Raw genomic sequence first — 27807 nt, 5'->3', positions numbered from 1 at the left:
ATACACTTTCTTCTCAAGTGCTCATGGAACATTCTCCAGGATAGATCATATCTTGGGTCACAAATCAAGCCTTAGTAAATTTAAGAAAATTAAAATCATATCAAGTATCTTTTCCAACCACAATGCTATGAGACTAGATATCAATTACAGGAAAAAATGTGTAAAAATACAAACACATGGAGGCTAAACAATACGCTACTAAGTAACCAAAAGATCACTCAAGGAATCAAAGAGGAACTCAAAACATACCTAGAAACAAATGACAATGAAAACAAAATGGCCCAAAACCTATGGGATGCAGCAAAAGCAGTTGTAAGAGGGAAGTTTACAGCAATACAATCCTACCTCAAGAAACAAGAAAAATCTCAAATAAACAACCTAACCTTATACCTAAAGAAATTAGAGAAAGAAGAAGAAAAATAATCCAAAGTTAGCAGAAGGAAAGAAATCATAAAGAATAGATCAGAAAAAAATGAAAAAGAAATGGAGGAAACAATAGCAAAGATCAATAAAACTAAAAGCTGGTTCTTTGAGAAGATAAACAAAATTGATAAACCATTAGCCAGACTCACCCAGAAAAAAAAGAAGACTCAAATCAACAGAATTAGAAATGAAAAAGAAGTAACAACTGACACTGCAGAAACACAAAGGATCATGAGACATTACTATAAGCAACTATATGCCAATAAAGTGGAAAACCTGGAAGAAATGGACAAATTCTTAGAAAAGCATAACCTTCTGAGACTGAACCAGGAAATAGAAAATATGAAGAAACCAATCACAAGCACTGAAATTGAAACTGTGATTAGAAATCTTCCAACAAAAAAAGCCCAGGACCAGATGGCTTCACAGGCGAATTCTATCAAACATTTAGAGAAGAGCTAACACCTATCACATGGCCATCATCAAAAAATCTACAAATTATAAATGCTGGAGAGGGTGTGGAGAAAAGGGAACCCTATTACATTCTTGGTGGGAGTGTAAATCGATATAGCCACTATGGAGAACAGTATGGAGGTTCCTTAAAAAATGAAAAATAGAACTACCATATGACCCAGCAATCCCACTACTGGGCATAAACCCTGAGAAAACCATAATTCACAAAGAGTCATGTACCACAATGTTCATTGCAGCTCTATTTACAATAGCCAGGACATGGAAGCAACCTAAGTGTCCATCAACAGATGAATGGATAAAGAAGATGTGGCACATATATACAATGGAATATTACTCAGCCATAAAAAGAAACAAAATTGAGTTATTTGTAGTGAGGTGGATGGACCTAGAGTCTGTTATACAGAGTGAAGTAAGTCAGAAAGAGAAAAACAAATACTCAATGCTAACACATATATATGGAATCAAAAAAAATGGTTATGAAGAATCTAGGGGCAGGACAGGAATAAAGACGCAGATGTAGAGAATGGACTTGAGGACACGGGAAGGGGGAAGGTAAGCTGGGACAAAGTGAGAGAGTGACATGGACATATATACGCTACCAAATGTAAAATCAATAGCTAGTGGGAAGCAGCTGCATAGCACAGGGAGATCAGCTCAGTGCTTTGTGTCCACCTAGAGGGGTGGGATAGGGAGGGTGGGAGGGAGATGCAAGAGGGAGGGGATATGGGGATATATGTATACATAGAGCTGATTCACTCTGTTATAAAGCAGAAACTAACACACCATTGTAAAGCAATTATACTCCAATAAAGATGTTAAAAAAAAAAAGGTGCTATGTAGTCAAAATGCTTTAGACCTAGATCATAGACCATTATCTTTCAAATATATTATGCCTAAACCAAATGGATCTACCTGGTGTGCTGTGCCGCTGAACCACTTTGAATGAGCATGGTATTTGGACCCAAAAGGGAAACGACTGGGTTAACCCTCGTCAGAGGTACTGAAGCTTTCTCAAACTACATTCAAGAGTCAGTATCTTGAAATGCCCGCAATTCTAAAAATATGGTTGGATCTGCAAGTGTAAGCCTAGGGTACTAAAGGTTTAACATTAGATAGGCTGAGAAATGTGTAAAACTTCTACAAGAGACTGTACTCTGAAATTATTTTGATCAAGGAAATCAGGATCACAACTGAAATAGAAATTTTTGGCATGCTATGGAAATTATGTGCATTTTACCCTTATTATCCATCATTTTATTTCATATCATATATGCAAACATACATATCTTACACACTAAGGTAACAGTCTGTATTAAAACTATTAATATGAAAATAAATCAAAAACTTTAAAATCTTAGAAAACACAGATATATACTCAATACTGTAACCTACCCTTAAACTTGTCTATTTTCCTCATTAAGTTCTGAGCTCTTTAACTATAAAAATGTATGCCTACAGAATGTTTGTATCAACTTTAGCCTACATACAGCATGTTGGCTTTAGGGAATAAAACAATAAATGATATGTGGAATTATTATTTTTTAAAGGAAACTGACCTAACTCAAAAACTATTGTTTTAAAACAGCAAAAACCAAAAACAAACAGACCAAAACTATTTCACTACCCACTAACCTTGCAAATCCTCAAGTCAGTCCACTAAATTTAATTTTTCAGGTAGATCCGTACTGTTTTCTTTTTACGCTACTGTTGGCTCTTACGCTACTGTTGGCTCTTTTTACGCTACTGTTGGCTCTTAAACTTAAATGTCCTTGTCCTCATTTTAGTTTTTCTGGGGCACTAGGTCTGTTTCTAGACATGACTAAATATCAGGGAAGTGCAGAACCTAAATCCTTCTGTTTATTCATCTTTATGATTCATTTTACTCACCTTTGATATTGAGCAGCGGCATATCTGTGTGGACTAGATAAAGTAGAGCAAATGAGCAAACTAAAGGTCTTCTGCTACGATGGCAGTCAAATTGAACTTAATCCTGTGGTGGCAAAGTGATGTGCATAGGAGTTCTAGGAATTCATAACTAGCCTGCCATGAGAAACACAGCATTCCTTGTAGACTTCTTAATAATATGTGCATTCTTGAAATATTCATTATTATCAACAGAATTCCAGATGTCTTTCTAAAATTTAATTGCCCTCATTTGAATTAACTTTAATTAAAATTACTATTTTTACTCTTCTTGGCTTAGAAAATGTGTAAGTGTGAAAGTAAGTGAAAATACTAGCTTCACTATTTTTACAATTTATTGGGAGTTTCCCATATTGGAATACATTACTGAACACATGGAAATAACTACAATAGGAATGTATATCATCTTTCTTTTGATGATCTTGTCAAAAGATTTTCTTCAGGTAAACAGATTAGGAGTTTTATAAGAAATACATGCATGTCACTTTTCCATACTGCCTAAAATTGCTTTCCTCCTAGAAGATGATTTCATAACATTCACAGTGCAAAGCAGATATTTACATATACCATTACTGAATTTGAAATTCAGGAAAAAAAGAGAAAAAATAGGTGTTTTAGGTAATTACCTGCAGATTACTACTTTATAATTCTGTTCATGTAATGCAGAGTAAATTGGGATTTGATGCCTCAGGAAAAGTAACTATCTAAAATTATATCTACATAAAATTAGATATACAGATAGGTACAGATAAGAGTAAGAGGGCTTTCTTATACCTCCAAGTCTTGCACATGCTGCTTTAGCTATCTCAAATACCCTTCTCCCTTTGTGAACTGCTAAGTCTTCATTTGTACTTCAAAACATATTTCAGAAACTGTCTTCCCCAGGAAACGATCTCTGATTCTCCTTTTCCTAATTGTGGGTAAGGTAGTATTACTGAATATTTTATTAACACCCAATTCTTATATCCAAAACACGGAATACATAGAATTTTATTGTTCCCCTAAAAGAACACTATGTTTGACTCATGCCTATGAACCTAGCCTGCATTCAGAACAGCTGAATAGCTGTTTGTCTTATGAATGAATCATTTGCTCAGTAGACAGATCAGGAGGGTGTGGCTGAATCAACACACACGAGTAGTTCTCATCATGGGCATCTGATAATGTCTGGAGACATTTTTGATCGTCAAAACTGGGAAGTAGGGGAGTATCTGCTACTGGCATCTCATGGGAAGAAGCCAGGCATGCAACTGACTAAACATCCTTCAGTGAATAGCAAAACTTCTTCCACCCCACAGGAAAGAATTATGTGGCTCAAATTTCACCAGTGCCAAATCTCAGAAACCCTGGTATACACCTCTGATGCCTCCAGAAAATCTCTACTTCCACAATTCCTTGCACAATGCATCAGCAGCATGATCATCATTAATAGAAGTTAACACATTTGGAAGCATTCCTTATGAATGAAAATACTACTCCTATTTAAGGAAATGGAAGTAACAAAACTTGACATCTTATTTAGAGAAAACAGAGTATTCTGAATACCCAACACCCATACATTATTTTTAGTAACCAAAGTAACTATTATTACAAGTGTAGTCATTTATGCTCTAATAATTTCTCAACATTCATGATGGCATGCATGAAAAAGCTTTATGCCACTGATATTATCAATGCTTCCATTCCCCCCATTACTTAAGCTACTAACATAAAAACCGGTTTAGACACAGCGTATATATAAATGTGAATTTTCAGAATTTCCTTTTCTAATTTCATTACTGAATTTATTAAAAGGCGGTTTGGCAGTAATGCAGCACAGTCACTAAGTATCTTCTGTGCTACAATTACAGTAATTAAATTGTTCTGAACAGTATATATGCTTGTTGTAAATTGCAATGAATACACAATGAGTATTGATCTTCATTGTACAACTTAATTAAAACTTGTCCGGGAGAAGCCACTAATGAATATAATTAGAGGAAATGTTTGATACCACAGTTACTCTGAAAGACATTAATTAGATATCAGAAATTTTATGGAAAATGTTTTTATTCTATTATTTATATTTTAAAATAAAGCCATACCATTAAACTGAGAGACAGCCTTCAAGGTCATTTTCCCTCAGCCACTCTATAATTACAATGATGATGGGCATATTGGTTGGTAATCTAATCATTAATTTAGAAGACTGATTCTCCAGGAGAAATCACTCTGTAGAGGTCAATGAGTATTTAGTCTATTGCAAATTCCTAAAGTTAACATAGGAAAAACAATGACTCACAAATACAGGAACTTTTTAATAAGTAAAAATCAGTTAACTGCCTAACCAAATAACAATTATAATAGAAACTAATTCAAACTAATCTTAAGTATGTCTTAATTTTATTACTACATACTAATAAATTTAATGCTTTCTTGAACAAACAGAGAAAAGCTTTTAAAAATTTTACTTTCAGAAAAGCCAGAGAGTTGCTAACTCATTCTTTTTGCTGGGATTCAAGAAGGACAAAGGGAGGGCAGAATGAGTAAAACGGAATATGCACAAAAAGATTCGTAAGCCTTCAACTTCACACATTCTAAAAATTAAAGAGTAATTGGAGCTAATTATTCAAATATGCTCTTTAACTTTCAAAGTTATATCCCTCTGTGTATCCCTCTGACTCCATTGCTTCCTCCGTAACATCTTGCTAATAATTAGGCAAAAAAATGTTATTGGATTTTCCAGGAAAATGATGCATTGGGATGAATGTGTTTTGAGACTTTGAAGAGTCAAAAGACAGCTGAAGGCGCATGGTCCCACCACCATCAGTGGGTAATGCCTTGAAAGAATGTGTGATCCTTGATGACATGAAGGTAAAGGAGACCCAAAAGGCATATTTGTAATTTTACATTGTTTCTGTTTTTCCCATGATCTTCACATTAACACACAAACACAATAATGGTAGTCAGACCTCCATCACAGTGTGAAGAGACAATACTTTGGATTAGTAGCAGATAAGATGGAATTCTCTCTCTCTAAAGGCATTGAACCAAAGTCCCACTGAATACAGTCGAGTTTTGATGTTTGCTTGCTTATTGATTTCCATTTAACAATACCAGAAAAGCTACTGGATTCAATTACAGCACACGTTTAACTAATCTGTGGGACTAAACCCCAGATATACAGCTATCCAGCCTCTCTCCATAGTCTCATTCAGCACAGATGTGATTTCTTGCTTCTGGGCTAAATTTTATAATGAGACAACTGCTTCAGGGAACAAAGAACAGTTGGCAACAGGAGTGCAGAGAAAGAAGACATGTGTTTCCCATTGGAAAACTAAATTTGTAAATTTGGTAAGAATTATGTTTTAGGTTTAGGGGTGTTACATAGATTTCTGTCGTCTTTGCTTGAAAGCAAGAATCTATAACCAACTGTATTTTGAAAATGAATGAGAGTATTCATTTCTTTTGTAATTCTGAGCAACATAACTGTACAACCTTTTTTTAGGAAAAAAAAAAGGAAGAATATTAGAAAAGAAACTTATTCAGTGTTTACTATGTGTCAGGTACTCTACCAGGCAATTTATATATATTCTTTCATTTAACGATCCCAGCAAACCTAGAGGATCCACACAGCACTGACAGTTTGCAGTATCATTCAGAGCCCCAGCAGGGAAATCAAGGGAGGAAAAAAACATGAGGCAATACCTGAAGCCTTCATGACAGACCACAAGCCTTGCTTATGGTTTTTCCCATAACCAAGTCCCGCACTTAAGAGCCTAGACATCATCAAATACCTTGATTACAGCAACCTATCTCCCCAGGGCATCCAAAGAAGTAAACCTTAATCATGAATGAATCTACTTTATTTGTACATGAACCATGGCTGTCAAACACTGCCTGTGGAAAATCTCACCAATCTAAAAGATTGGTTCTAAAAATTGTGATAATCATGTAGCTCTGAGTTCCTAATTTTCCTTACGTTTTGGTAGCATATGATCATGACCCCCATGGACACTCTCTCATCTTTCATCTTCAGTGACAATGCATTTCTGTGGTTTTCTTTAACCTCTCTGGCTATGTGTTTCCATTATAAGCTACTCTTCCTCTACCAACCCTTCAAACCTTGGCTTTGATCAATACTCTATTTTTGTAGACTGTCTTCACTTATCACTCTATACCAATGATTCTTGACTAGGACTTAAAATGGGAATAAGAAAAAAGAATCTTTGGAAAGAACAAATGTCTTAGCACCAGTCCATTCATACTGAATCAGACTATTTAGGATGGAGAATGGCTAGGATATTTAACTTTTGTTTGTTAGCTGACTGGTTTTAGAGGTGATATTAGCACATACCCCCTATGAAAGAACCCCTGTAGACGAGCTCATGAACTTCCAAGTCTTCAGTTGTAATGTAAATATTAATAACCCCCCAAATCCATATATTTTGTCCATCTCTCTCTCTTGAAATTCCAATCAACTTATAAAACTGTCTGCTATTTACTAACACATTCATGACTTGCAGTCATTTCAAATTCAACCTGTAGCAAAGTGAATAAAGTATCTTCCTTGTACAAAAAAATCCTCCTCCTATGTTCCCTATCTCAGTGAATGCAATGTCATAGAACCAGTTGTTCCACCCAGAAGTCTGTGAATCACCTTTGTCTTCCTTCACCTTTACCCCCTACATTGAATCAGTAACCAAATCCCACCAGTTCTAACTCTATTCTGTATATAGCTCTCTGAACTGCCTTCTCTGTTTCATTCCACAGCAGAACCAGTCCAGTCAAATCTGTGCCATAATTTTTAACTTGAAAAATCTCCTAACTGGTTTCTCAGTAGAGAGGCATGATCCCTGAAAATGTCTACAACACACTGAATCCAGAAAGACCTTTCTAAGCCACCAATGTGGTCACGTCACCTCCCTACTTCAAACCTTGTAGTTGTGTCTTGTTTTTAATATAAGTTCTTCCAGAAAAATTGGTCTCTATTTTCTTCTCCAGTTTCATTCAGGCTTTTCCCTCCTTCTTCTTCCACAATTTAGCGATGCTGAACTTATCTCAGTTCCAATTATGTGGTCTTAACTATTGTTTCAGTTCTGTCCAATGAGCTGTGAAGGTGATCTTCAAAGGAAAGGAGTTTTTATGAAGAAAACAGTAGAAAAGGAAACTCCTGGATGCCTTGAAAGTTGCTGGGTATGAGTATATTTCCTGGAACTGATGCAGCCATCTTGAGCAAACAAGGAGAATCAGCAGGAGAGCAAAGCTTATAGATTAGGGTTGGCAGAGTGAAGGGATGAGAAGTATCTGATTCAAAATTGTATCACAGAGTTGCTAATACACCTAAATTTGAAACTTGCCTCTCTTAGGACTTCCTGTTATATGGGAAATAATCAGATTTGTTGCTTAATCCAGTGGGAAGTGATTTGCTATTTGCAGAGGAAGACATCCTAACAGATACAACTGCTAAGTGGCAGAATTTGAAGGCAGACTTTAGTCTCTCTTATGCCAGAAGTCTGTTCTTCTTCTATCATGTCTCGATACTTCCCATTTAAAGATATTTGACTTAAAGAATTCCAATGACATTTCAAATTGAGTTACTTACACCATCATATTCGTTATCTTTGAAGTGATAAGTGATATCAAAGATAGATGATTTTTGTTGTCTCTTTCAATCTTATTACTCTCATTGTTGACTATGAGCAATAACCACTGCCTTTGTTTGTTTCAAAATACATTCACCTATGCTCATTTTGTTCTTTTTGTCTCTTTTTTTCCATTTTGTTACAAAATATTTTTCATCATCATAAACAAAGAATTTTTAGCCACTGCTCTTTGAAAAGTAAGCAGTAGCATAGTCATACTATGAAGCATACAACTCTGAAGGAAGCAAAAATCAATCAGAAATGTATGCTAAAGATTTTGAATTGTTAATATACTCTAAAATTGTAAACTCATGGAGATGGCAAAGGGGGATTGAGAATTCGTATCCACTGATTAGTCTATACAGAGTGTTTAGGCAAAGGTAACTCTGAAATCTACTGAGCGAAATTATGACTAATGAGCAGTCTGCTCCTCACAGGACACACTGCATGAAAAGAGCAAAAACATGGTTTTCATGGCTACCTTGTCAGGTGTGGTAACCAAACTTGTCTAGTTTTACATATTGTTTTTTTTCTAAAAAGAAAAGTCAAAATTAGATGACATAATGGGCTTGAAAATTGTCATATTACAGAATATGCTCACTCAATTCCTGTTCACCACTCTACAATGTACGTAGATAGTATATGAAGCTCTTCCTTGCAAAACAGTGCAAATCCTCAACATTTGAAATAAATGTGCACATTCACAATTCACTTTGAGAATAGTTCACTGCACAGAGAATATTCATCAGTCCTATGGCTCTGGTTTGCTACTGTGTGAGCTTGTGGAAGTGATTTTATTTTGAGGTCCTCTATTCTCATATTTGTAATATCAGCGATTAAGACTAATAAAATTATGTGTATCTGTAGTTAATACACATTATATCACTTAATCCTAACAATGATCCTTTGGTATGTTATTTTCCCCACATTACAGATAAGGAAATTGAGGTTGAGAAAAGCTAAACATGGCAGTGGTCTAAGGTCATGGAGCTGATAAGCACAAAACCAGAATCTAAATCCAAGTCTATCTAACTCCAAAGCTCTTTCTCTTGCTTCTATATCACACTTGCCCCAATATCAGACTTAATGAATCCAAAGGTTCCCTCCTTTGAAACTCTTAATTTCTACATATCAAGGAGTTTTACTAAATCAATGAATTTTGAATAACATGTTACAGAAGCTAGCATCTCCCATAATGATCTAGTAGTACTCTATATAAAATGGAAATCCTCAGATCTATTAATCTAAACAGAGCAGATACTAGTTTTTCCTGGAGAAATCAAAATTTAGTATCAAATTTCCAACAGTAAGTTACAAGATCTCAGAAAGCAAAAGGGTAACTCTTATTTTTTTATTTTATTATTCATTATGCTTTAATAAGCATGCTAACTGGGGCAAAACAGGGTATAAGTTTGTAAAATATACTTTGTCCTTAGATGTCAAAAAGCACATCAAGGGCTTCCCTGGTGGCGCAGTGGTTGAGAGTCCACCTGCCGACGCAGGAGACGCTGGTTCGTGCCCCGGTCTGGGAGGATCCCACGTGCCGCGGAGCGGCTGGGCCCGTGAGCCATGGCCGCTGAGCCTGCGCGTCCGGAGCCTGTGCTCCGCAACGGGAGAGGCCACAACAGTGAGAGGCCCGCGTACCACAAAAAAAAAAAAAAAAAAAAAAAAAGCACATCAAAATAGAAATGGGAAATGTATGCAAAGCTGATTCTTCATTTGGAATGAATCCTTACCCCAGTCCCTAATTACCCCTAATGTTTGACTGAAATATACCAAACTGCAAAACAACCTATATAATAATTAGCTTTCCAGCCTTCAGCGTAGGATAAAATGATGATTAGATCTGAACATGCACTAAAACAGAAAGAAACTTGCACAATTTCACAGTCTGTATTTTAAGGTGATGGCATTTCCAAAAAAGCACAAACAACTGTGTGGCCCAGTAGCCCTTATTGTGACATGAGAAGTGACCCAAATTTCTGCTAGCAACTTCAGTCATTATCCCATGTCAGTCTTGTGGCTTAATTAAAACTGAATTCTGATGTAAACCCTACAGAATGGCTTTGTTATCCAAAATGGAAAAAAATATATATATATTACAAGAAATCCTTGGATAACAATTTGTCATCAAAAGCTAGTCAAAATATAAAGCACTATTGACAGAAGTATAAATAAATATTGTGCCCAATAATTTTAGGTGACTGAACATAAACATTTTAGTACCCAGCTCTAATTATCCATTTCAAAATAGCTAGCAAGATTCATGACAGCAGCAAAGTAATTATTAAGTCATTTTTTAGAAATACAATAAATTATGTATCTTTATAAGGTATAAGATTGATGATCTAGTAGCAATCATTTTTGCCTAGTTAACATGGTACCTAAAATCTATTTTTGGTCAAAATATAACCCCACTAGTTGGCTACTTCTCCTTTTACAATGTGTATAAAGGAAAAGAAAATAAAAGAAAATAAAGTAAAATAACACAAGATAAAATAAAATAAAAGTATTTTCTCTTTTCAGTGGTATTGTATCACTTCAGTGATATTGTATTGTATTTTACGCCCATTAATTACTAACATCCTTTCTCCTTCCTTCATATCAGAATCTCACTTGTGTTTAGAGGGGCAATGTGCCCAGCACTAGACAATGGTTCATAACTGGCCTTACCAAATAATGATCATTATGTTTCTATAATCTTAGCCTCCACTGAACTGGGGGCCCTTGTTACATAAGTCTGAAATCTCCTTGTCAGCTTCTGGGAAAGTTTTGCTGTCCTAGCTGAAGGAATAGTGCAGCTGACATGATTCTTGGCTCTTCTCTTTCCCTTTTTCTTGTTCTGAACTGGATGTGATGCTTGGAGATGCATCAGTCTTCTTGCAACCATAAGGCAATAGCCTTGAAAGTAAGGCCAAAAAAGTCACAGTGATTCCTATCCTGACATCATTAAGCCACTGAACCCAAACCACCAGACATCTACCCTGAAACTTCTTTCTCAAACATTTTTTAACCCCTCTACATTGTAAGTCACTGTTGGATAGTTTTTCTATTATCTTCAATCTAATAAATTACATGTAATACAAATAGTATGTAAAAAGGAGAAAGTCTAGCTCACTGCTTTAACTTCTATTACAGTTCTATGGACACTTGCAGTGAATGAGCGTTCATTCGTTCAACAAATATTTATTAAGCATCTACTTAAGTACCAAGAATTGTTCTAGGCCTTGGGGATGCATCAGTGCATAAAATAGGAAGTATCCTGCTGATTGTTCAACCTTCCAATTGCTTAGCTCTAAGAGTAGACACTTGCTTGAATTTGCATTACCTGTGAAATAATCTTTCTGTGTCCCCCAAGTCAGACTCTCTTAGGGTATAATTATCTGAATTAACATTTGACACTCAGGGATATATGGGAACACATTCAAAATGAAGATAAAATTATGTAGGAATATAAAGGGGAAATATTAATCAAAGCATACACTTTGAGGATCAGTTCTGATATCAATGGCTCTACCATTGACTACATATCAAACTATAATTAGAATAATTTTGGATTTTGACATTTGTTTTTACAATTCTCTAACATTTTGTATGTCCTTATTGTACACAGTGTTATCTGATAATAATATACATTACCTTTAGCCTTAGCACATTTTCATATTGTCTTTGAGATTAATAATAGAAAACATTTATATAGTTTTTTTATATATATACATATATATATATATATATATATGTATCTGTACTTTTAGAATATATATTCTAAAAGTACAGATTCCCAGATTCTAAACTTACAGATTTCCACAGGACTTGCTTTAATGAATTTTGACTCAGTGAGTATAGGAGGCTCCAGGCATGGTATATTTAACCATGTTTTGAGGTTGGCTCTGATGAGTGCCTCTGGGTTAGGAACCACTGGTTCAAAGTAAACTTTATTAGATATTATAATTTATTTTTTAGCTAGATTGTTACAAAGTTACAAGTCAGGATCATAGCACACGGATCTTCTATACAACATTCCTTTTATATTTTAACACAGTGGTTTTCACACTGAGCCCACAATGGCCCCTGTGGTTCTAAAGAGATATCTCAGAGGCACAAGCAGATGAAGGGAGCAAGGAGGTAAAGAAAGAGCCAGGAAGCCCAATAACGCTGTTGTTATCTGCTTCATGTATTGGGCTTCCACAATGATGAGAGGAATTAGAGGTTCTGAAACTTAAAAAAAAAAGAAATTTGAAAACCATTTTTAACCCTTTGTCCTTGGCTTTCAACAGTGACTTACATAAGAGCCTATTAGCTGGTCACAGTGTTGTTTGTGTTTGAACAATGCCATGAATAATAATTCTTACCAATTTTCAAAATATACAAAACTGATTTTCATCTAATAGGTTCTGACAGGTTTTCTGCCAGGAAATGAGAACTGTGTAAATCAAAGCTTATACTTAAGTTTTCTATTCAATTGCTTTAGCATTAATGAGTGAGATTTTCTTGATATAAATTTTCCATGTCCCCATACACTTTGCTTATATTATTCTTATATTAATTGATTTTCTTATAAAACATGTGGTTTTGTAACAAAACATGATTCCTTCCTTGAACAATTGTATATGTAAATAAAATACAAATCATAATACTTAAGTACATTTAAATAAATATAATCTCTAGATAGTGGGTGCAACCAAGAGCTTCTGCATCAAACACACCTGGTTCCTAACCTATCAATTTATTTGTTGTGCAACCCAGTGCAATTTACTTAATTTCTCCCCAGCCCCATCTCCCACTAGGAAACTGAAATAATATCCAGCTCACAGGGTTATTGTGAGAATTAAAGGAGATTATGTGGTAATAGTTTTCAGAGAAGTTATCACTATTATCCCTCCCATGTAGAAGAAAAATTCAGTTCAAAGAATTCTTAGCTCAGTAGAATACAATATTAACCCACTGACACTTCTCATATATTTGTTAGAATTTTTAGAGTAAATAAAAATATGTTCAAAAGGGATAGTTAATTAAATATACTAATCAGACACTGGGTAGAATTAAACACACTAACCAGACATTAACCAAGCTATACTTAAAAAGCCATTCATCATTACATTTTAAACTTTATTCTTTATAAATCTATTTTTTAATGTTACTCTGTTCACATGGTTGATGATATCCATTTTCCTGCTCCTTTCCCTGCATTATTAAGAATTCCTACCAAGTTGTAAATCTAAAGTGCTTCATAAAGTAAGTGACAGTCTAAATTATCCAGGAAATCTAGAACAAATGAAAGAGTAAATCCATCCCCTCCCCAGAAATTTAAACCATTAAGAAACAGATGTTTTATATTAATTGTTTTTCTAGAGATAAATTTAAGTCATGCTTAAAACAGAAAAAAATATTTTATGTTGGCTGATTGTGGCTCAAGTCATGAATTCTGAGAACTTATCATATGAAAGAGGGGGAAAACAGTAGTTGATTAAATCACAAAAAGATAGTGACCACAGGATATATCCTATTTATTTCTTAGTGGTTTGGCAAACTTCAGTAGAACTTTCCTCTCATTGATACTTTTGTTAAATATAAAATAAAGTATTTTACTGCCAAATTTCTTGGTATTAATTTGTTTTGGTGGGCAAATCATACACTCTTTTAGTTGGCAAAATCTCCGTTTAGAAAAGACTCTATAATACCAGAGATTCTGAACTCTATTAGTTATGAATTTAGGACAAAAGCTACATAGGCTCTACCAGGAAAAAACAGTAATGTGGTGAGACTGGGTGTGTTTAAAAGCAGAAACAAAACAAGTTACTTAATATAATTTATTCCTTAAAAGTAAATTTACAGGGCATAACATACTTCACTGATACATACGGAATATCAGGTATTAGGGTTACAGACAGGCAAAGCTTTTTTCATACTGATGCATTTGGTAAATGCAAAAACAGAAAACCTGCCAGTTTTCTTGGAATCAACTTGCTTTAGTTGGCAAATCATACCAAATAACTCTTAGTAGGGATGTCTCAATTCAGAAGAGAGCTTTTTCTCTGGTTAACCTTTATTTTTTACGGCGATTTCTATTCTTATCAAATTATCAAAAATGTATAAACAAGGGAAAACTTGATTCCAGCCCAGCGTGATATGCTACACACGGAAAAAGAATGGGCACAGAATACTGGGAAAATTGGGGAGGGCTCTTACCCTGTATAACTTAGGCATAAGATCAAGGTAACCTAGGTGCAGGAAGGAGCTGAGGGTTTCCTATTGAGCACCCAGAATCCAACTGTGCTGAGAGAAGGGCTCCCCCACAGAAGCACGGAGTGCAGACATGGAGGGAAGCAGCAGGAGAGGTGGGCCAGGAGCAAATCACTGAGTGCTTTGTACTCTGGCTCAAGGAATTTAGATTTTATCCTGAGGGTACTGGAGAGCCGTTGAAGGGTTTACCCAGGGAGTAAACAAGGGCTGCTTGAGCAACTGAACTGAAGTCAAGTGCTTTTCTTGTGATATTTCCATATACAATAAATATTAGACAGTACTCACTAACTAATGTCGAAAATTAGACCCTGCTAAATGTGAGTGCCAACCCACACTACTTTTTAGCACGTGGACTATTTAACACTTATATAATGCTTCCTGTGTACCAGAACTTTTACAAAACACTTTATTGATATGAACCTAATCTTTACAACCCCGAACTGTATGAATATTCCCATTTTACAGAAAAGAATGCATAGACACAAGGAGGTTTTCTAGCTTTCAGCGTTTTCAGCGTTTTCAAGTTCACACAACTCTAAGTGGTTCAGCCAGACCCCAGAGCCTGTGCTCTTACCACTCTGCCTCACCGCCTCCTAAAGTGGAACGCTGATTCTGCAATCATGAGACTTTGGCTTTGAAACCAGTTCTGATTTTTTACTAGACCAAATTTTCTTGTTTCAGTTCCTTTGTTTATAGCAATGATTTGTCTAATCTACCCTACAGGTTTTTATGAGATTCTCGTGGAATAAGGTAGGTTAGCACATTTTGTAAACTACAAAGCATTTTAATAACATAAGCTACATAAAAGTGATTATAAAATATTTAATATTGCCATGTATATAAAGAGAAAAGAAAGCACCCAAGAAGTTGCCTTGGATAGGAGACTAAAGGTGAACACATTTTCTACTCAGCCCACTGAACGTTTCAGTACCTTCACTTGTTACAAAAAGTAGTGTTGCCTAAGAATTATAATGTCATGAGTTTAAGGCAAAACTTTATCTCAAAACTGCCCTCTCTTTCCAACAGAGCAAGGTGTAGTGATCAGCCACAAACAGCACTTCGCCAAGAGAGTTTCTGAACGGGATTACAGATATACACAGCTAGGTCTAGCGTGTAGCCTGGGCTAGAGATTGAGAACTGGGCTGCTTATACATGAAAGTAACAGAAAACAATTTAAAAACTAAAAAATACATGGCCTAAAATTAAAAAGACATAATGTGGAGGAAGAGATCTTGCCTTGTGCTAGTGGGCAATGAAGAGGGGAGATGTCAACATGGGGCTCAAATCAGTGTGTAAAAGCCCAATGACAAGAAGCGGATCAAGTATTTAGTGAGAAGGAAAAAAAAAAAATAGAGGTATGAGTGAACATGAGAACAAATATCTTCAGGACTCCACATGAATTTTTGTATGCACTTTAACCGTACTTCCCACTGTCTGTGGAATGAGCCATTATTTGGATGGTGAGGGCAAGAGTGACTGTGGACATCTGAAGGACTTTAGTCAACAGTCTCCCCTTGTGTAGAAGAGTTGAAGAGAGCAATGCTGGAGTCAGACTGCCTAGGCTTGAATGCAGATTTCTACCACTTTTGGATGGGTAACCTTGGGCAAGTTATTTAACTGTTCTCTTCCTCGGTTTCCTCATGTGTAAAATAGGAATAATATATAATAATAATAATACATATTTCCTAGGCTTGTTTTGAGGAAAATGAATCAGTATACATGTAAACCACTTAATGTTTGGCACGCAGTATGTCAATAATGAATGTTAGCTATAATTATTGTATACAGGTGGGTGTACTCATGCACGCAGATACACATACATTTCACAAGCAGATCTAAATACAATACATTCTAAACTTCCTTATACCTGTTTATGTTACCTACATAAAAAAGATAAGCTTTCACAGAATTGTATTAAAACCTTTCTAAAAATGTAAAAGCTCAGTTATATTTCCAAGTAATATTTTAAAATCTGAATATAACTGAGCAGATGAGAAAATCGTATACTTTAAACCAAAACAGAGGTGTCCAACTATAGTGTCAGATATATGTTTCAGGAAACTTCTAAGGATTTAATTCTCCCAATTATCCACTTTCATAGCAGCATAAAGGTCATTTAAATATATATATTATATATTATATTAAATACATATATATAAGACTTACTATGCCAGTACTAAATATCCAAAACATTTGAAATATCTCTTGATATGTTTTGTGGCTAATAAGAAACTTCTGACCCCTCCTTGAGGCATAATGAGATAAAAGGCAACATTTACAACCCATGATCTTTGTACTGATGATTTTCCCTTTATTTCCTAATCAAATCCCAGTATTCAATATTAAATAATTAGGAAACCAGCAAGAAAATAGGACAACATCATGCGGTTGATTTTTATCTTTGATTGCTCTATGGAAAATTTGCATATGCAATTCTTTTTGTTAGATTATTTTCCTGTCCCAGATTCCCTTTGATCATCCAATGCAAGGAAGACAATAACCTGTGATTCTGAAAGCTTATCTCAAATATCCCACATTTAGTGTGGGGAAACCCCAGGGACTAACATTTGTTGGATACCTGTTTTGCTCTAGGAATTTTACTAAGCAACATACATACTCTGCACATTATTTTATTTTCACAGTAACGCTATGAGTGTGTGTTAACACTTAATTTTAACTATGTGGAATCTGAGGTGGATGGTTCAAGAACACATCACTCACACATAGCAGGGCTCACTTCATGGTCTTTACATGTTCCCATTTTGCACTACCCAGTGAGAGGCAGTTATCGCAAAGTTAATTAAAATTAAGCTACAGGACCCTCAATGACATGGGTCACTTCCATGCTACTAAGGCACCAGCGAAGTGTTCACTAAGTCCGTATTTCTGCTACACTTGCAAAACTAAAATTTTTTTGTACTCCTTTCCTTAAGGACGATTCCTCACATAGTGTAAACTTAAATCCACAGAACTGCTTCTCCCGATGCTTCCTTGTATCCTAGTCCTTACCTGGCAAGAGAAGCATTAACATACATGGACTTTGCAGAGCTCTAACCAGCCACACTCCCACAACTTACATATGCTCACCAATTAGAAAATCATCTCATTTTGATTGTTCTCCACAACAAGTATGTGAAGTAGTACCATGCTACAGATACATGAACTGAGGCTAAAAAAAATAACACAGTGAGTGTCCACAGAATTCAGAGGTAGTAAATGATGGAGATTAGAAAAAAAGGAAAGAAAACAAAACAAAACAGAAACAAAAAATAACTCCACAAAATACAAAAACACAAAACAAAACAAGACTACTTTCTTTCTGAATTTCAAAGCCAGAAGTTTGGATTTGTTTTTTTCTTTTCTCTTACTTTTCTGTAATTCCATACCAGAAATCCTTTCCCTGCTTCGTTTTGCAGGCTTTAATAAAAAAACAGTGGCTCCAAATCTCCAAGATTAAATGGTTCTGTTGTTGTCGTTACTCCTACCCCCAACTTCCAGAAAAATCAAATATGATGGTTTGAAACTAGATATGGTTAAAATCCTTCAGACACAACAGTTCCCAAGTATTTTCTACTTTTCTCAGAAGGCTGGTTGTACCCCTTTTAGGAGACTCGTGACAGCATCACTATACTGCCTAGACTGTAGGGAGAAGACAGACCCCTGTCATCTTCCACAAAACAGGGCAGTCGAATCACCTGTCCAGCTAGCAGCACACAGGCCAGGGCTCTGCGTGAAAGCTACAACTTGGCTCAGAGAGAGCATGCCTGCTGCGGACTGCTGGGCTGAACCGGTGCCAGCCGGACCTACCTGCTGAGTTTGTCTTTCCACAGAAGTCATTAACAAGCATCCTGGAACTGGAAGGGACAGCCAGTGCAAAGTAAATAAGTGAGCTATCTTATAAGAAACACAAAACTGACAGAGATACCTTAAACTCTTGGACTTCAGACTTAAGAATCAAGTGAAAAATATATAACTTGGTTTGCTACGATCTACTCTTTACCGTTAAGGACTGGGTCCCATGATTTATTTAACAGAAGACTATATTGTCTGATCGCCCCAATACTTCCTTGGAGGCAGGATGTATGGATGAGCTCTTACAGGCATGGATGAGCTCTTACCCTCTTATCTTGCTTTGACTTTGCATAAATGGAGTCTCTGATAGGGGAGGGGGGAAGAAAGAAGAAGGGAAAGAGAGAGAAAAGGAGGGGTAAAGGGGAAATGAGATGTGACAGATGAAAATAAGAGTGTGAAATTATCATAAGAGATAAAAGACACTACCCATTTCTGAGTAAAAGAACAGACTGTATTTTCTCTAAATCGTCCAATACTGAGCCGGAAACATGTTTCCAAGTAGGAACATTTTCTCACAAAGCATATGCAAAATATTTCAACCCTCTGGTTTTGGCTCTTTGATCATTATTATTATTCTTTTTTTTACCAGATCATTTACTTAACAGAGATATGAGCCCAGTTTAGTTAGAAACGAAGACGTGTGTGATGGATGGAGAAGATAGCCTGGGCAATAGTCCAGCAACTATAACAGAATTAGACTCACCACAGACACTTTAATCCCAATTATTTAATTTGCGAGGTATCTAACGCCACAAATATTTGCCATGACTCAAGAAAACTGTACAACTTACAGAGAAATAAAAGAAAAAAGAACTAAATGGATGAAATAAAATGAACTAAAGAGTTATTTTTTTCCATTAGGCTGGGATTTAAATCTTCAGAGTCAGTAAAACAAATATAAAATTAGAATGTGTGTGTGTGCTGGTATGGGATTTTTTAACAATATAAAAAATAAAACCCAAGCGCTTTTATTAATATCAAGTTCATAGTGATACCATCATGACATCCCTCACCACTCTTTCTCCCAGCTTCACCATAGCCGTAACACACAACCCAAAACGTGTCCATGTGCACAAACACAATCCTCAGGCCAAGTTCCTGCACTCTGCTTAATAAATGCACAGCAATTAAAGCCATGAATACTGAATCACCGGAAGATACAGAGGAAAGAATGCATGACCTAAGGTCAACTTCTGATCAACAAAGTTTTGTATATTCTACAATAGTTTAAGAAATAGTTTAAATGATACTAATAAAGTACTACATAAACTGATCAGAACCTAAAGGCTGTAGAACCTACAGGGAAAAAAAAGAAAGAGCTAAAAAACAGTGCTTTAAGAACAGAGCTTACTAGGTTTTCTTTAACTGAATACATTATCAATGAGATTCTAAAGACAAAACACACACTTTTTTTTAGAGGATTTTGCGGCATTCTTTAAATGGTAGAAATAACTTCTTATGGTTTCTTTAAATTGCTAAAGATTAAAAAAAAACATTAAAAATTATACCCACTTAAAATGGCAGCTAGTAATAATAAAAGTCATCATGCTAAACCACAGAGTTTTCAAAAACTCCAATGGTACAACTACTAAATTACAGTTTTATTTTATAACTTTGTAACACCTAGAATTCTCATTAGAGATACTCGATGACAAGTTTGAACTTTTAGAAAAAAAAAAAAAGCCAGACCATAAAGTCCCACACATTTCACTAGACACAATTTAAATTATTATGTACCTTACAGAGTTTTTTTCCTTTTCATTTATTTATTTTTTGCTTTACACTAACATTATATAGGCTAAGAATTTTTTTTTAAGGCTAAGAAATTTTTAAGATGATAATGAAATAAGTTAAAAGGTAATTTAAAAATCTATTTCTCATGAGATTTGTTGATTAGAATTATGTTTTAAGTCATTCAATTAAGTGTTTTCTATTGCCATTTTAATATGAATTTTAAATTACAGCCATCTCTTATTTTATGGGATTAGAATGAGTAAAGTGAATAAATCCTATACATGTGAAATCTACAGTGTCAATAGAAAAATGTAAATTCCAATCAAGTTTTAATACTCAAGAATACCTGTACCACTACCTATTTGTAATTTGATTTATAAATGGCTATTTCATAGTATAATTTACGGCATCAGTGAGCCTAGTATTTTGGTGGAAAGTTCTTCATTACAACACCTTGCATGTTATCAAATATATTCTAAAAAATGAGCTGTTGTTCAAAATTTGGATTTAAAATTCTTAAACATTTTTTCTTGTTCAAAAGTAAATTTCTGTCTTGTTCAAACACTTTAAAATCTATTTCATTAACTCTGAAAAAACAAATGTCTATAAAGGCAGAAACTAAAACAGGAAAAGTAAATATATGATAAAGGGAGACTCCTTAAGCAGTCATGCTGTTTTGGAAGTTAAAAACCAAATACTTAAAAATGGATCATTTACATTTTGGTTTAAACATTTTCAATGGAACCAATAATTCAGACAAGATTTTCACAGTGAATAACTATCAAATCTTCCAGTTTTCTAACTGCTATATAATAATAACATAATGATTTGGAAAATGTTATGAATAGAGAATCTCCAGTTATTCATTTCCTATATCAAATATATCTTACTGAATAACCTATTTTGTTTATTATTTCAAAGTTATGTATTATTAAACTTTTTGTAAAAAACATAAACTGTTTAAATCTGTGTTTACAAAGCCTTTAGCACTTATTTTATTTTTTAGTGACTTTTGTATACATTCATAGAAACGTAAGTGTATCATTTAGTCTGGGATAGAACATATGATACATTTTTAATGTCAATTAAAAATACCATTAGGTGTGTTTATGTATACAATAGACTAGGATAACTCCTTTGAAGAAATCACTATCTAACAAACTGATTATATACATTTTGATAAAATAACTAAATATGTATTTACCCAGTAGAGCATGCCAGCAGGAACTATTCTGCTCTATAGATAAATACATACTCACCAGAGATATTAGAGCATAAAGAATCACTGAGTCTCTAACGTAACAATTTACATTTTTAGCTCTCATATTGATTTCATAGTTAAAAGTCACTGTTTCTGGAAAGAAAACAAAAGGACAAATACTGCAATCAATTTTAGTGATTCATAAGCAAGGCTGAATATTCAAACTTCAGTTAATTTTGATGTTTTATGAAAACTATTGTAAAAGTATTTTAAGATTGTTAAAAATGCCATAATCATCTTTGAATAATCAGATAGCTCTGCTGACTTAAGTTCATGTTATTCATTAGTAAAATGAAATATATCTGCTAATTTAAATTGAAAAAATAAAGTATAAAGAATTCTCATTACTTTTACAGTAGCTATTTCTTCAAGATATTAACAACACAATTTTCTTTTTTAAAAAAGTTGTTTGACTCATAAAAGGAAAAATAACTATAGCTAGTTAACATAATCATGCACATTACCTTTGACTATTTTTACAGTCAAAGGTAAAAAGGTTTCTTCCAAATGAAAGAGAAATAAATTGGTCACTCAAGCAAATACATAAAAAAGCACACCAAACAAAGGAGATTCAAGTGGTCAAGTCAATAAACAAAAATGTAGTGAAAATAACTAAAGCATACTCATTTTCTCAGCAGTAGCAACACTGAATAAAGTCTAATATTTAATTAAATAGACTAGGGCTGTTTTGTCTGTAAATAGCTATATCATCTCATTTTTATATTTCATGTGGAAACACTCTCAATGGTCACATTTTGTAAAGCAGAGTATTAATAATACAAATAATGGCAAGTAATACATTTCTAAGCATAAAAAATGAATCTTTTCCCATACCAATTATATCCTATGTGAACTTACATAAAGTAATAATATTTACAAGTGACAATATTATAATAAGAATATTTTCAATCAAAGGAGAAATATCCATTAGAAATGCAGAAATTGTTCAATCTCTTCCCTGCCCTAAATGAGGAAATGAAATCCTCTTACATGTCACCCTGACACCCAAGAAGATCTTTGTCTACCTCAAAAAAAAGGCTTACAATTTTAAGACCCAACCCTCTGCTCCCCATTCATGGTTTATAAAGCAAAAAGCCTAAACTCATGGTGGCTTCCTAGTTCCAACAATCTATGATTCAAATAGGGGTAATGGCTCTCTTTTTTTCTTCAGTAGTGTCCTGGTGAGGGAATAATTTTACTGTCCTTTTTCCGTGGGGTCCTGCCTCTTTATCTAAAAGGAAATGAATTACAACCAGATGACAAGGCCACACAACAAAGCCATTTGGTTTTACAAATCTATTATGTCTGTCGTCCAATCGTTTTTATGGGCCTGGTCCTATTATAAACCAAGAAAAACCCTAAAACAAACTTTCTTCCTTTTCTTTCTTTCCACTGAAAACATTTACAATTTTATAATTGTTTTTCAAACAGTTTAGCCCCCCAGTTTTTCCCCTCATGTGGTGTTTTTTTTCTCCCTCAGAGTCCCTCCATTCCACTTTCTCCAACATACAAAACATTCAGAGACAAGAAACTGGACTTTTCAAATACAAACTGCTGACAACTGTCAGAAGCACTTTACTGGGACATTACTGACTGTAGCTCAATGAATTTAGCTTGATTCACTGCGGGTGAATCATTTTCAATGCATAGCTGTTCAGCAGTAATTGGCCAAGAATCCCTACTGCGAAAAGCACTTGTCAAATAATGCTTGTTTACAAATATATCTCCAGACAGCAAAAAGTGGCAGTTACTGAATAAGTTCAGGGCCACCTCCAATATTCATAACAGTGGACATGCTCCCTTTACTTATTAAATCTATTAAAATTTTCACTTGTTGATACACTTGCTAACATTTGTCCTGCCTGATCAGTCTTAGACAATTTTTTGCTTTATATATGCCTTGGAATTATTTTACAATAAAAGTCTTGTATATTACACTGTAGTTCAAAGGTTTCTTCCACATGTTATTTATGCCTAATGTGTGTAATAAGACAACTAAAGATATATTTACATTATCCTAGAATTCAGGCTAAAGAGTAAATTTTCCTCGTCTATTATCCAATGTATTCTAAAATTCATTTCATATCAGTCCAAGATTCTAGACACATATTTGACTTTTTCTGTTCAATTCTGCTTATTTATGTCTACCAAACTTAAATTTTAAACATGACTGGAATACCAATTATAAATGTAAACTCACATTTATTTCTATCTGCCTTGAAAATTTTTTTCTCACATAATGGGAGCATTCATATCATACACATATATAATGTATATACACACTATAGTCTGAGAAATTACTAAGCATCTATAGCTTGCAGAAAGCAAAGTATAGGAGAGCAAGTTATTAATGGAGTCAGTGCATACATAAAATCTTTCTGCCCCTGATCTTCCAAAGTTCCTCCAAAAACAATCAAAAACAAACTTAAAATCTCCAATCGGAATCTTTAAATAAATAAACAAACTGACTTCTGTTATAAATACCTTATATTCTTGTTCTTTGATTTAGAAGAGCAGTATCATGGAGAAACAAAAAGAAGAGAACATAAATATTAAAGGTCTGGGATGACACTGATGGAAAGATGGTAACTGTTGGGCAGAGACAGGATGAATGAGAGGAAGTGTGTGTGTGTGTATAAATTTTATTTCTAGTTATGTAAAATAATGAAGTTACAAAATGTACCCCAAACAACAGACACGCTTTTACTTTTAGCGTCTTCAGAACACTGGCTGGTAAAGTACCGCTCATTGCAGGTTAGACCTCGGCAATCCCCATCTCACTGAAAACCAAGTTTTGCTGTGTGTACCACTAGCTGGGGTAAGGACAACACAATCTGTGGGTGTTAAGTCTGTAATATCAGCCAGTCTACCTTCCACAAGACTCCAGCTCCGCTTACAATAGGAGACCGATGCTATTTGCTTGCTTCCCTCCATCTCCTTTTGCCTCTTTCTCCGCGCAGTCTCGACCCTTGTTTCCATTTAGCGCCACCTTCCCTGAGACTTCATTTCTTCCATTCTCTAACCAAGAGCTACTACTCCCTTTCACCTCTACATAAGCCCCTTCCCCCATCACACCTGGAAAAAAAAAAAAAAAAACTGAAGCATAAAGGAACACACGAAAGGATAAATTATATTACTACTACTATTACTCTTTAAACCCAAACCAGGATGCCCCTTTTGGTGGAATAAGACAGTTAATGAAAGGACTCCTAACCCTGTCATAATCCTCCGGACTTCTAACATAATGAATCTAACATGAGATGTCAATAAAAGGACTACGACTTCAGAAAACACTTTCTCAACTTTGTCGGGAAGGTAAAAAATGCAGACTGCTTGTGTTAAGCATGGGAGACTTTAGGTAGGTAAATAGATAGGTGGATAGATCTATCTACATGTAATCCTTAAATCAGATTTTTTTTAAAAAATGTAGGGGTTAAAGAGAGAAATTCATGGGGTGGGGTGAGGAGTCTCGATCTGCCCTGCTTTTCACACGGTTCCTAGGGAGCTGGCAGCACTCCCAAACCAGCACAGCGGCTTCTCCTACAGCCAAGACAAAACCCGTGCAAGTCACGAGGACACACAAGACTCCGCCGTTGCTGCTTCATCTTTCCGGTCCGGCATCCCCTGCCCCACGAGTGGAAGGAAAATTTTAAGGTTCTGTGCCTCACTCGAGGCATCCGGAGCCCCGAATCAAAACCCCAACCTCGCAGTCAAGAGGGTAGGGTTTTCGATGTGTTCGTGATGGAGCTGACCGATATGAGATGCTGCCCACCGCCCCCACCCCCCCGCCCCAACGCATTGGGCTGTGCCCTTAAGCTCGGTCCCGGCGTGTAAGAGGAGCCAGCGCGGCAGAGCGGACCCGGAGGCCGAGGGCGGCGGGCTGAGGGGCTGAGCAGAGCTCGGAGAGCCGCGAACGCCGCGCAGGTGCTGCTCCCGCGCCGACCCTACTCTCCCAGTGCAAGGCGGGGACAGTCTTCTGGGTCCGGAGCGCAGGATTGGGGGTGGGCAGGAGAGTGGGGACTCGAGATTCCGGAGCGGGGCTATTCTTTCACGGAAACATGGGAAGACCTGACCCGGTGGATGCCAGTAACGCCTTCCCGGAGGCGACACTCCCCTCCCCCCACGAACCCTCCGCCTCCAGCGGCGTCCCACCTTCCCGCCTTCTTCCAATTTCTCCTCAGTGTGATTATGAGACCCCCAAAGTGAGCGACACCAGCACAGTGTGGAGCGCCTTCCTTCCTTCGCCATCTCCCTCCCTCGAGAAATAAAAGCTCTTACCACCCACCCCAGAATAGCAGCGGTGATGCCCTAAATAACAGCTCCCAGAAAGCACTCCCCTCTCCCCCAAATAAAAGCATCCAGCTACCCCCACTGCCTCCAGTTTCCCATCCCCGGCCTCAAACAACGGTTTCGAAAAGCCCCACCGCTCCCGAGATCCCTGCCACTGCTCTTCAAACAGTTCCCACTCTTTCAAGCTCGAAATGTCACTTCCCCACGCGCTTCAAGTGAGACCCAGCCGCACCCAGCCTCCGGGCGCGGGTCTTGGAGCCCTCTTTCCTCCTGGCTTCCAACTTCCCAACCCCCCCCCCAAGCAGCCTGTGTCCACAGGCAGGTTCCGCGCCCAGCACTCCGCAGCTAATGTCAAACAATGCAAGCAGAGACGGCGGGATGCGAGCGAAAAGGCTAGCGAAAGCGGACGACAAATGTTGGTTCGAGAGGAGGGGTGCAATTTCATCCGCTGCAGCCGCGTCCAGCGCGCCCGGGCCCGCGCCTCCAGGCCCCGCCTCGCCCCTCCGCCCCTGGTTGCCGCGGTCCCCACCCCCACCGCTCTACCTTCGTTGCTGGGGCTGGCCAGGAGGGTCCGGAGCGCGGCGCACAGGAGAAGGCAAGTCCAGAGGGGGGCCCTGCGAGGTGCGGAGTAGCAGCCGGCCAGAGACGCGGGGGTGCTGGGGAGGTCGTCGCCGCCGCCCGGGGGCCGCCGGCGTCCCGCACCCCGGGGCCCCGAGCTCCGCATCTTCTCTTCGCCGCCTCCGCCGCCGCTGTCCCGCGCCGCTCAGTTCACGGCTCCCGCCTCGCGGAGGGGGCGAGAGAGGCTCGCGCTTGCTCCTCGTTCCCCGTGGGCTCCTTTGCCTTCTGGCTCGCGGCTCGTCCAAATGCGGGAACCAGGGATCCTCTGAGACGGCTGAAGTTTGCTCCCGGCTCCCTACTCCCTCCTCTACACTGGGGTTAAATGAAATACTAGTTACGGTTGATAGTGCAGTTCGGGACCGGACTCTCGGGTGTCGAGAAGGTCCCGCGTCCTGTTCTTTACCTCTTTAGACTTTTAAGGATGGGAGTCTTTTAAATGCCACTGGGGGAGAGATAAAGGCTCCTTTTCAGTCTTCAGGGCTGAAATGGACGAAGGTAAGGAAGACAAGGCATCTTAAGAAGAAATCCTCAATAAAAAGAGGAGAAAAAAGCAGGGTGGCTAAGGAGAAAGGAAGAGGAGTTGAGAAAATATAGGGTGGGGAAAATACGAGAGAGGCGAGCGGAGGAAAAGACCCAGAGTTCAAAGAGGCCGGCAGAAGGAAATAGCTGCGGGCTGAGCCCTGACGAGGGAAGGACTGGCGGCGGCTAGCGGGCAAGAGCTCGGAGCCCTGCGGCGGCGGCAGCGGCGGCGGCGGCGGCCCGGAGCTGCGGCGGTTCCCGGTGCTCGGGGAGGAGGTGGTGTGTGCGCCGCTGGGCAGGCGAGCTCGGAACTGCACCGCCACGGCGCGCTCCTGCTGAGTCTGAAGCTCCGCGGTCTCCTCTGACTGCCCGCTCTGCGCCTCCCACCCTCCTCCCTCCTCCTCTTCCCGGCTCCCCCCGCCCTCTGCTGCTCGCAGCCTCGCCAGTGAGAATCTACTGTAAGTGTGAGTTGCTTAGACGAAGTCACACACCCACGGAGGGAAGTAACCAGGAGGCTGCCGTGGCGAGTGTTGCCTAGCGTTCTCCGAGAAAGGCGCGTCTTTCTCCGAGGATAATTAGGGCGAAGAATTCTCCTGACGACGCCTGCGAAGACCCGGGCTCCCGGGAAGCTGAAGGGAAATCAGACCTAGTTGAGCAGCAAGCCCTTAGAGGAGCGGGTCCCTTGTTTGGCATATTGCCTGCTGCCCATCACAGGCTTGTGGCATCAACAACCTTGCCGTCACATAGCCAAGCATTCGTAGGCTGTGCTAGTCCGTGGCTAGTTTCTTAAATACCCTTATTGCTCACTGCTACTGACCCTTTCTATTCTTCCAATATTTTGGCGGC

The 27807-nt window shown here is 37.5% G+C and overlaps 1 protein-coding gene across 13 annotated transcripts in view; it reads right to left on the bottom strand.

Annotated features, from left to right (window-relative positions):
• The window catches only part of EPHA5 (EPH receptor A5), a 330528-nt gene extending 303195 nt beyond the window's left edge, over positions 1–27333 (bottom strand). For 10 of the 13 annotated variants that reach the window (XM_033425564.2, XM_012532520.2, XM_033425566.2 and 7 more), the window contains exon 1: positions 26368–27331. In XM_033425564.2, coding sequence (XP_033281455.1) covers positions 26368–26548 — 181 coding nt within the window. In that variant the 5' untranslated portion in view covers positions 26549–27331. Of the gene's footprint in view, positions 1–26367 lie in introns of all 13 variants that reach the window. The other 3 variants (XM_033425568.2, XM_049709298.1, XM_033425569.2) reach the window with 2 other exon arrangements.
• Positions 27334–27807: the final 474 nt, after the last annotated feature.

This window comes from Orcinus orca, chromosome 4 (genome assembly GCF_937001465.1).
Source record: "Orcinus orca chromosome 4, mOrcOrc1.1, whole genome shotgun sequence".
In the NCBI taxonomy this organism is placed as follows: Eukaryota; Metazoa; Chordata; class Mammalia; order Artiodactyla; family Delphinidae; genus Orcinus; species Orcinus orca.
This window is presented reverse-complemented; position numbering and strand designations above follow the sequence as displayed.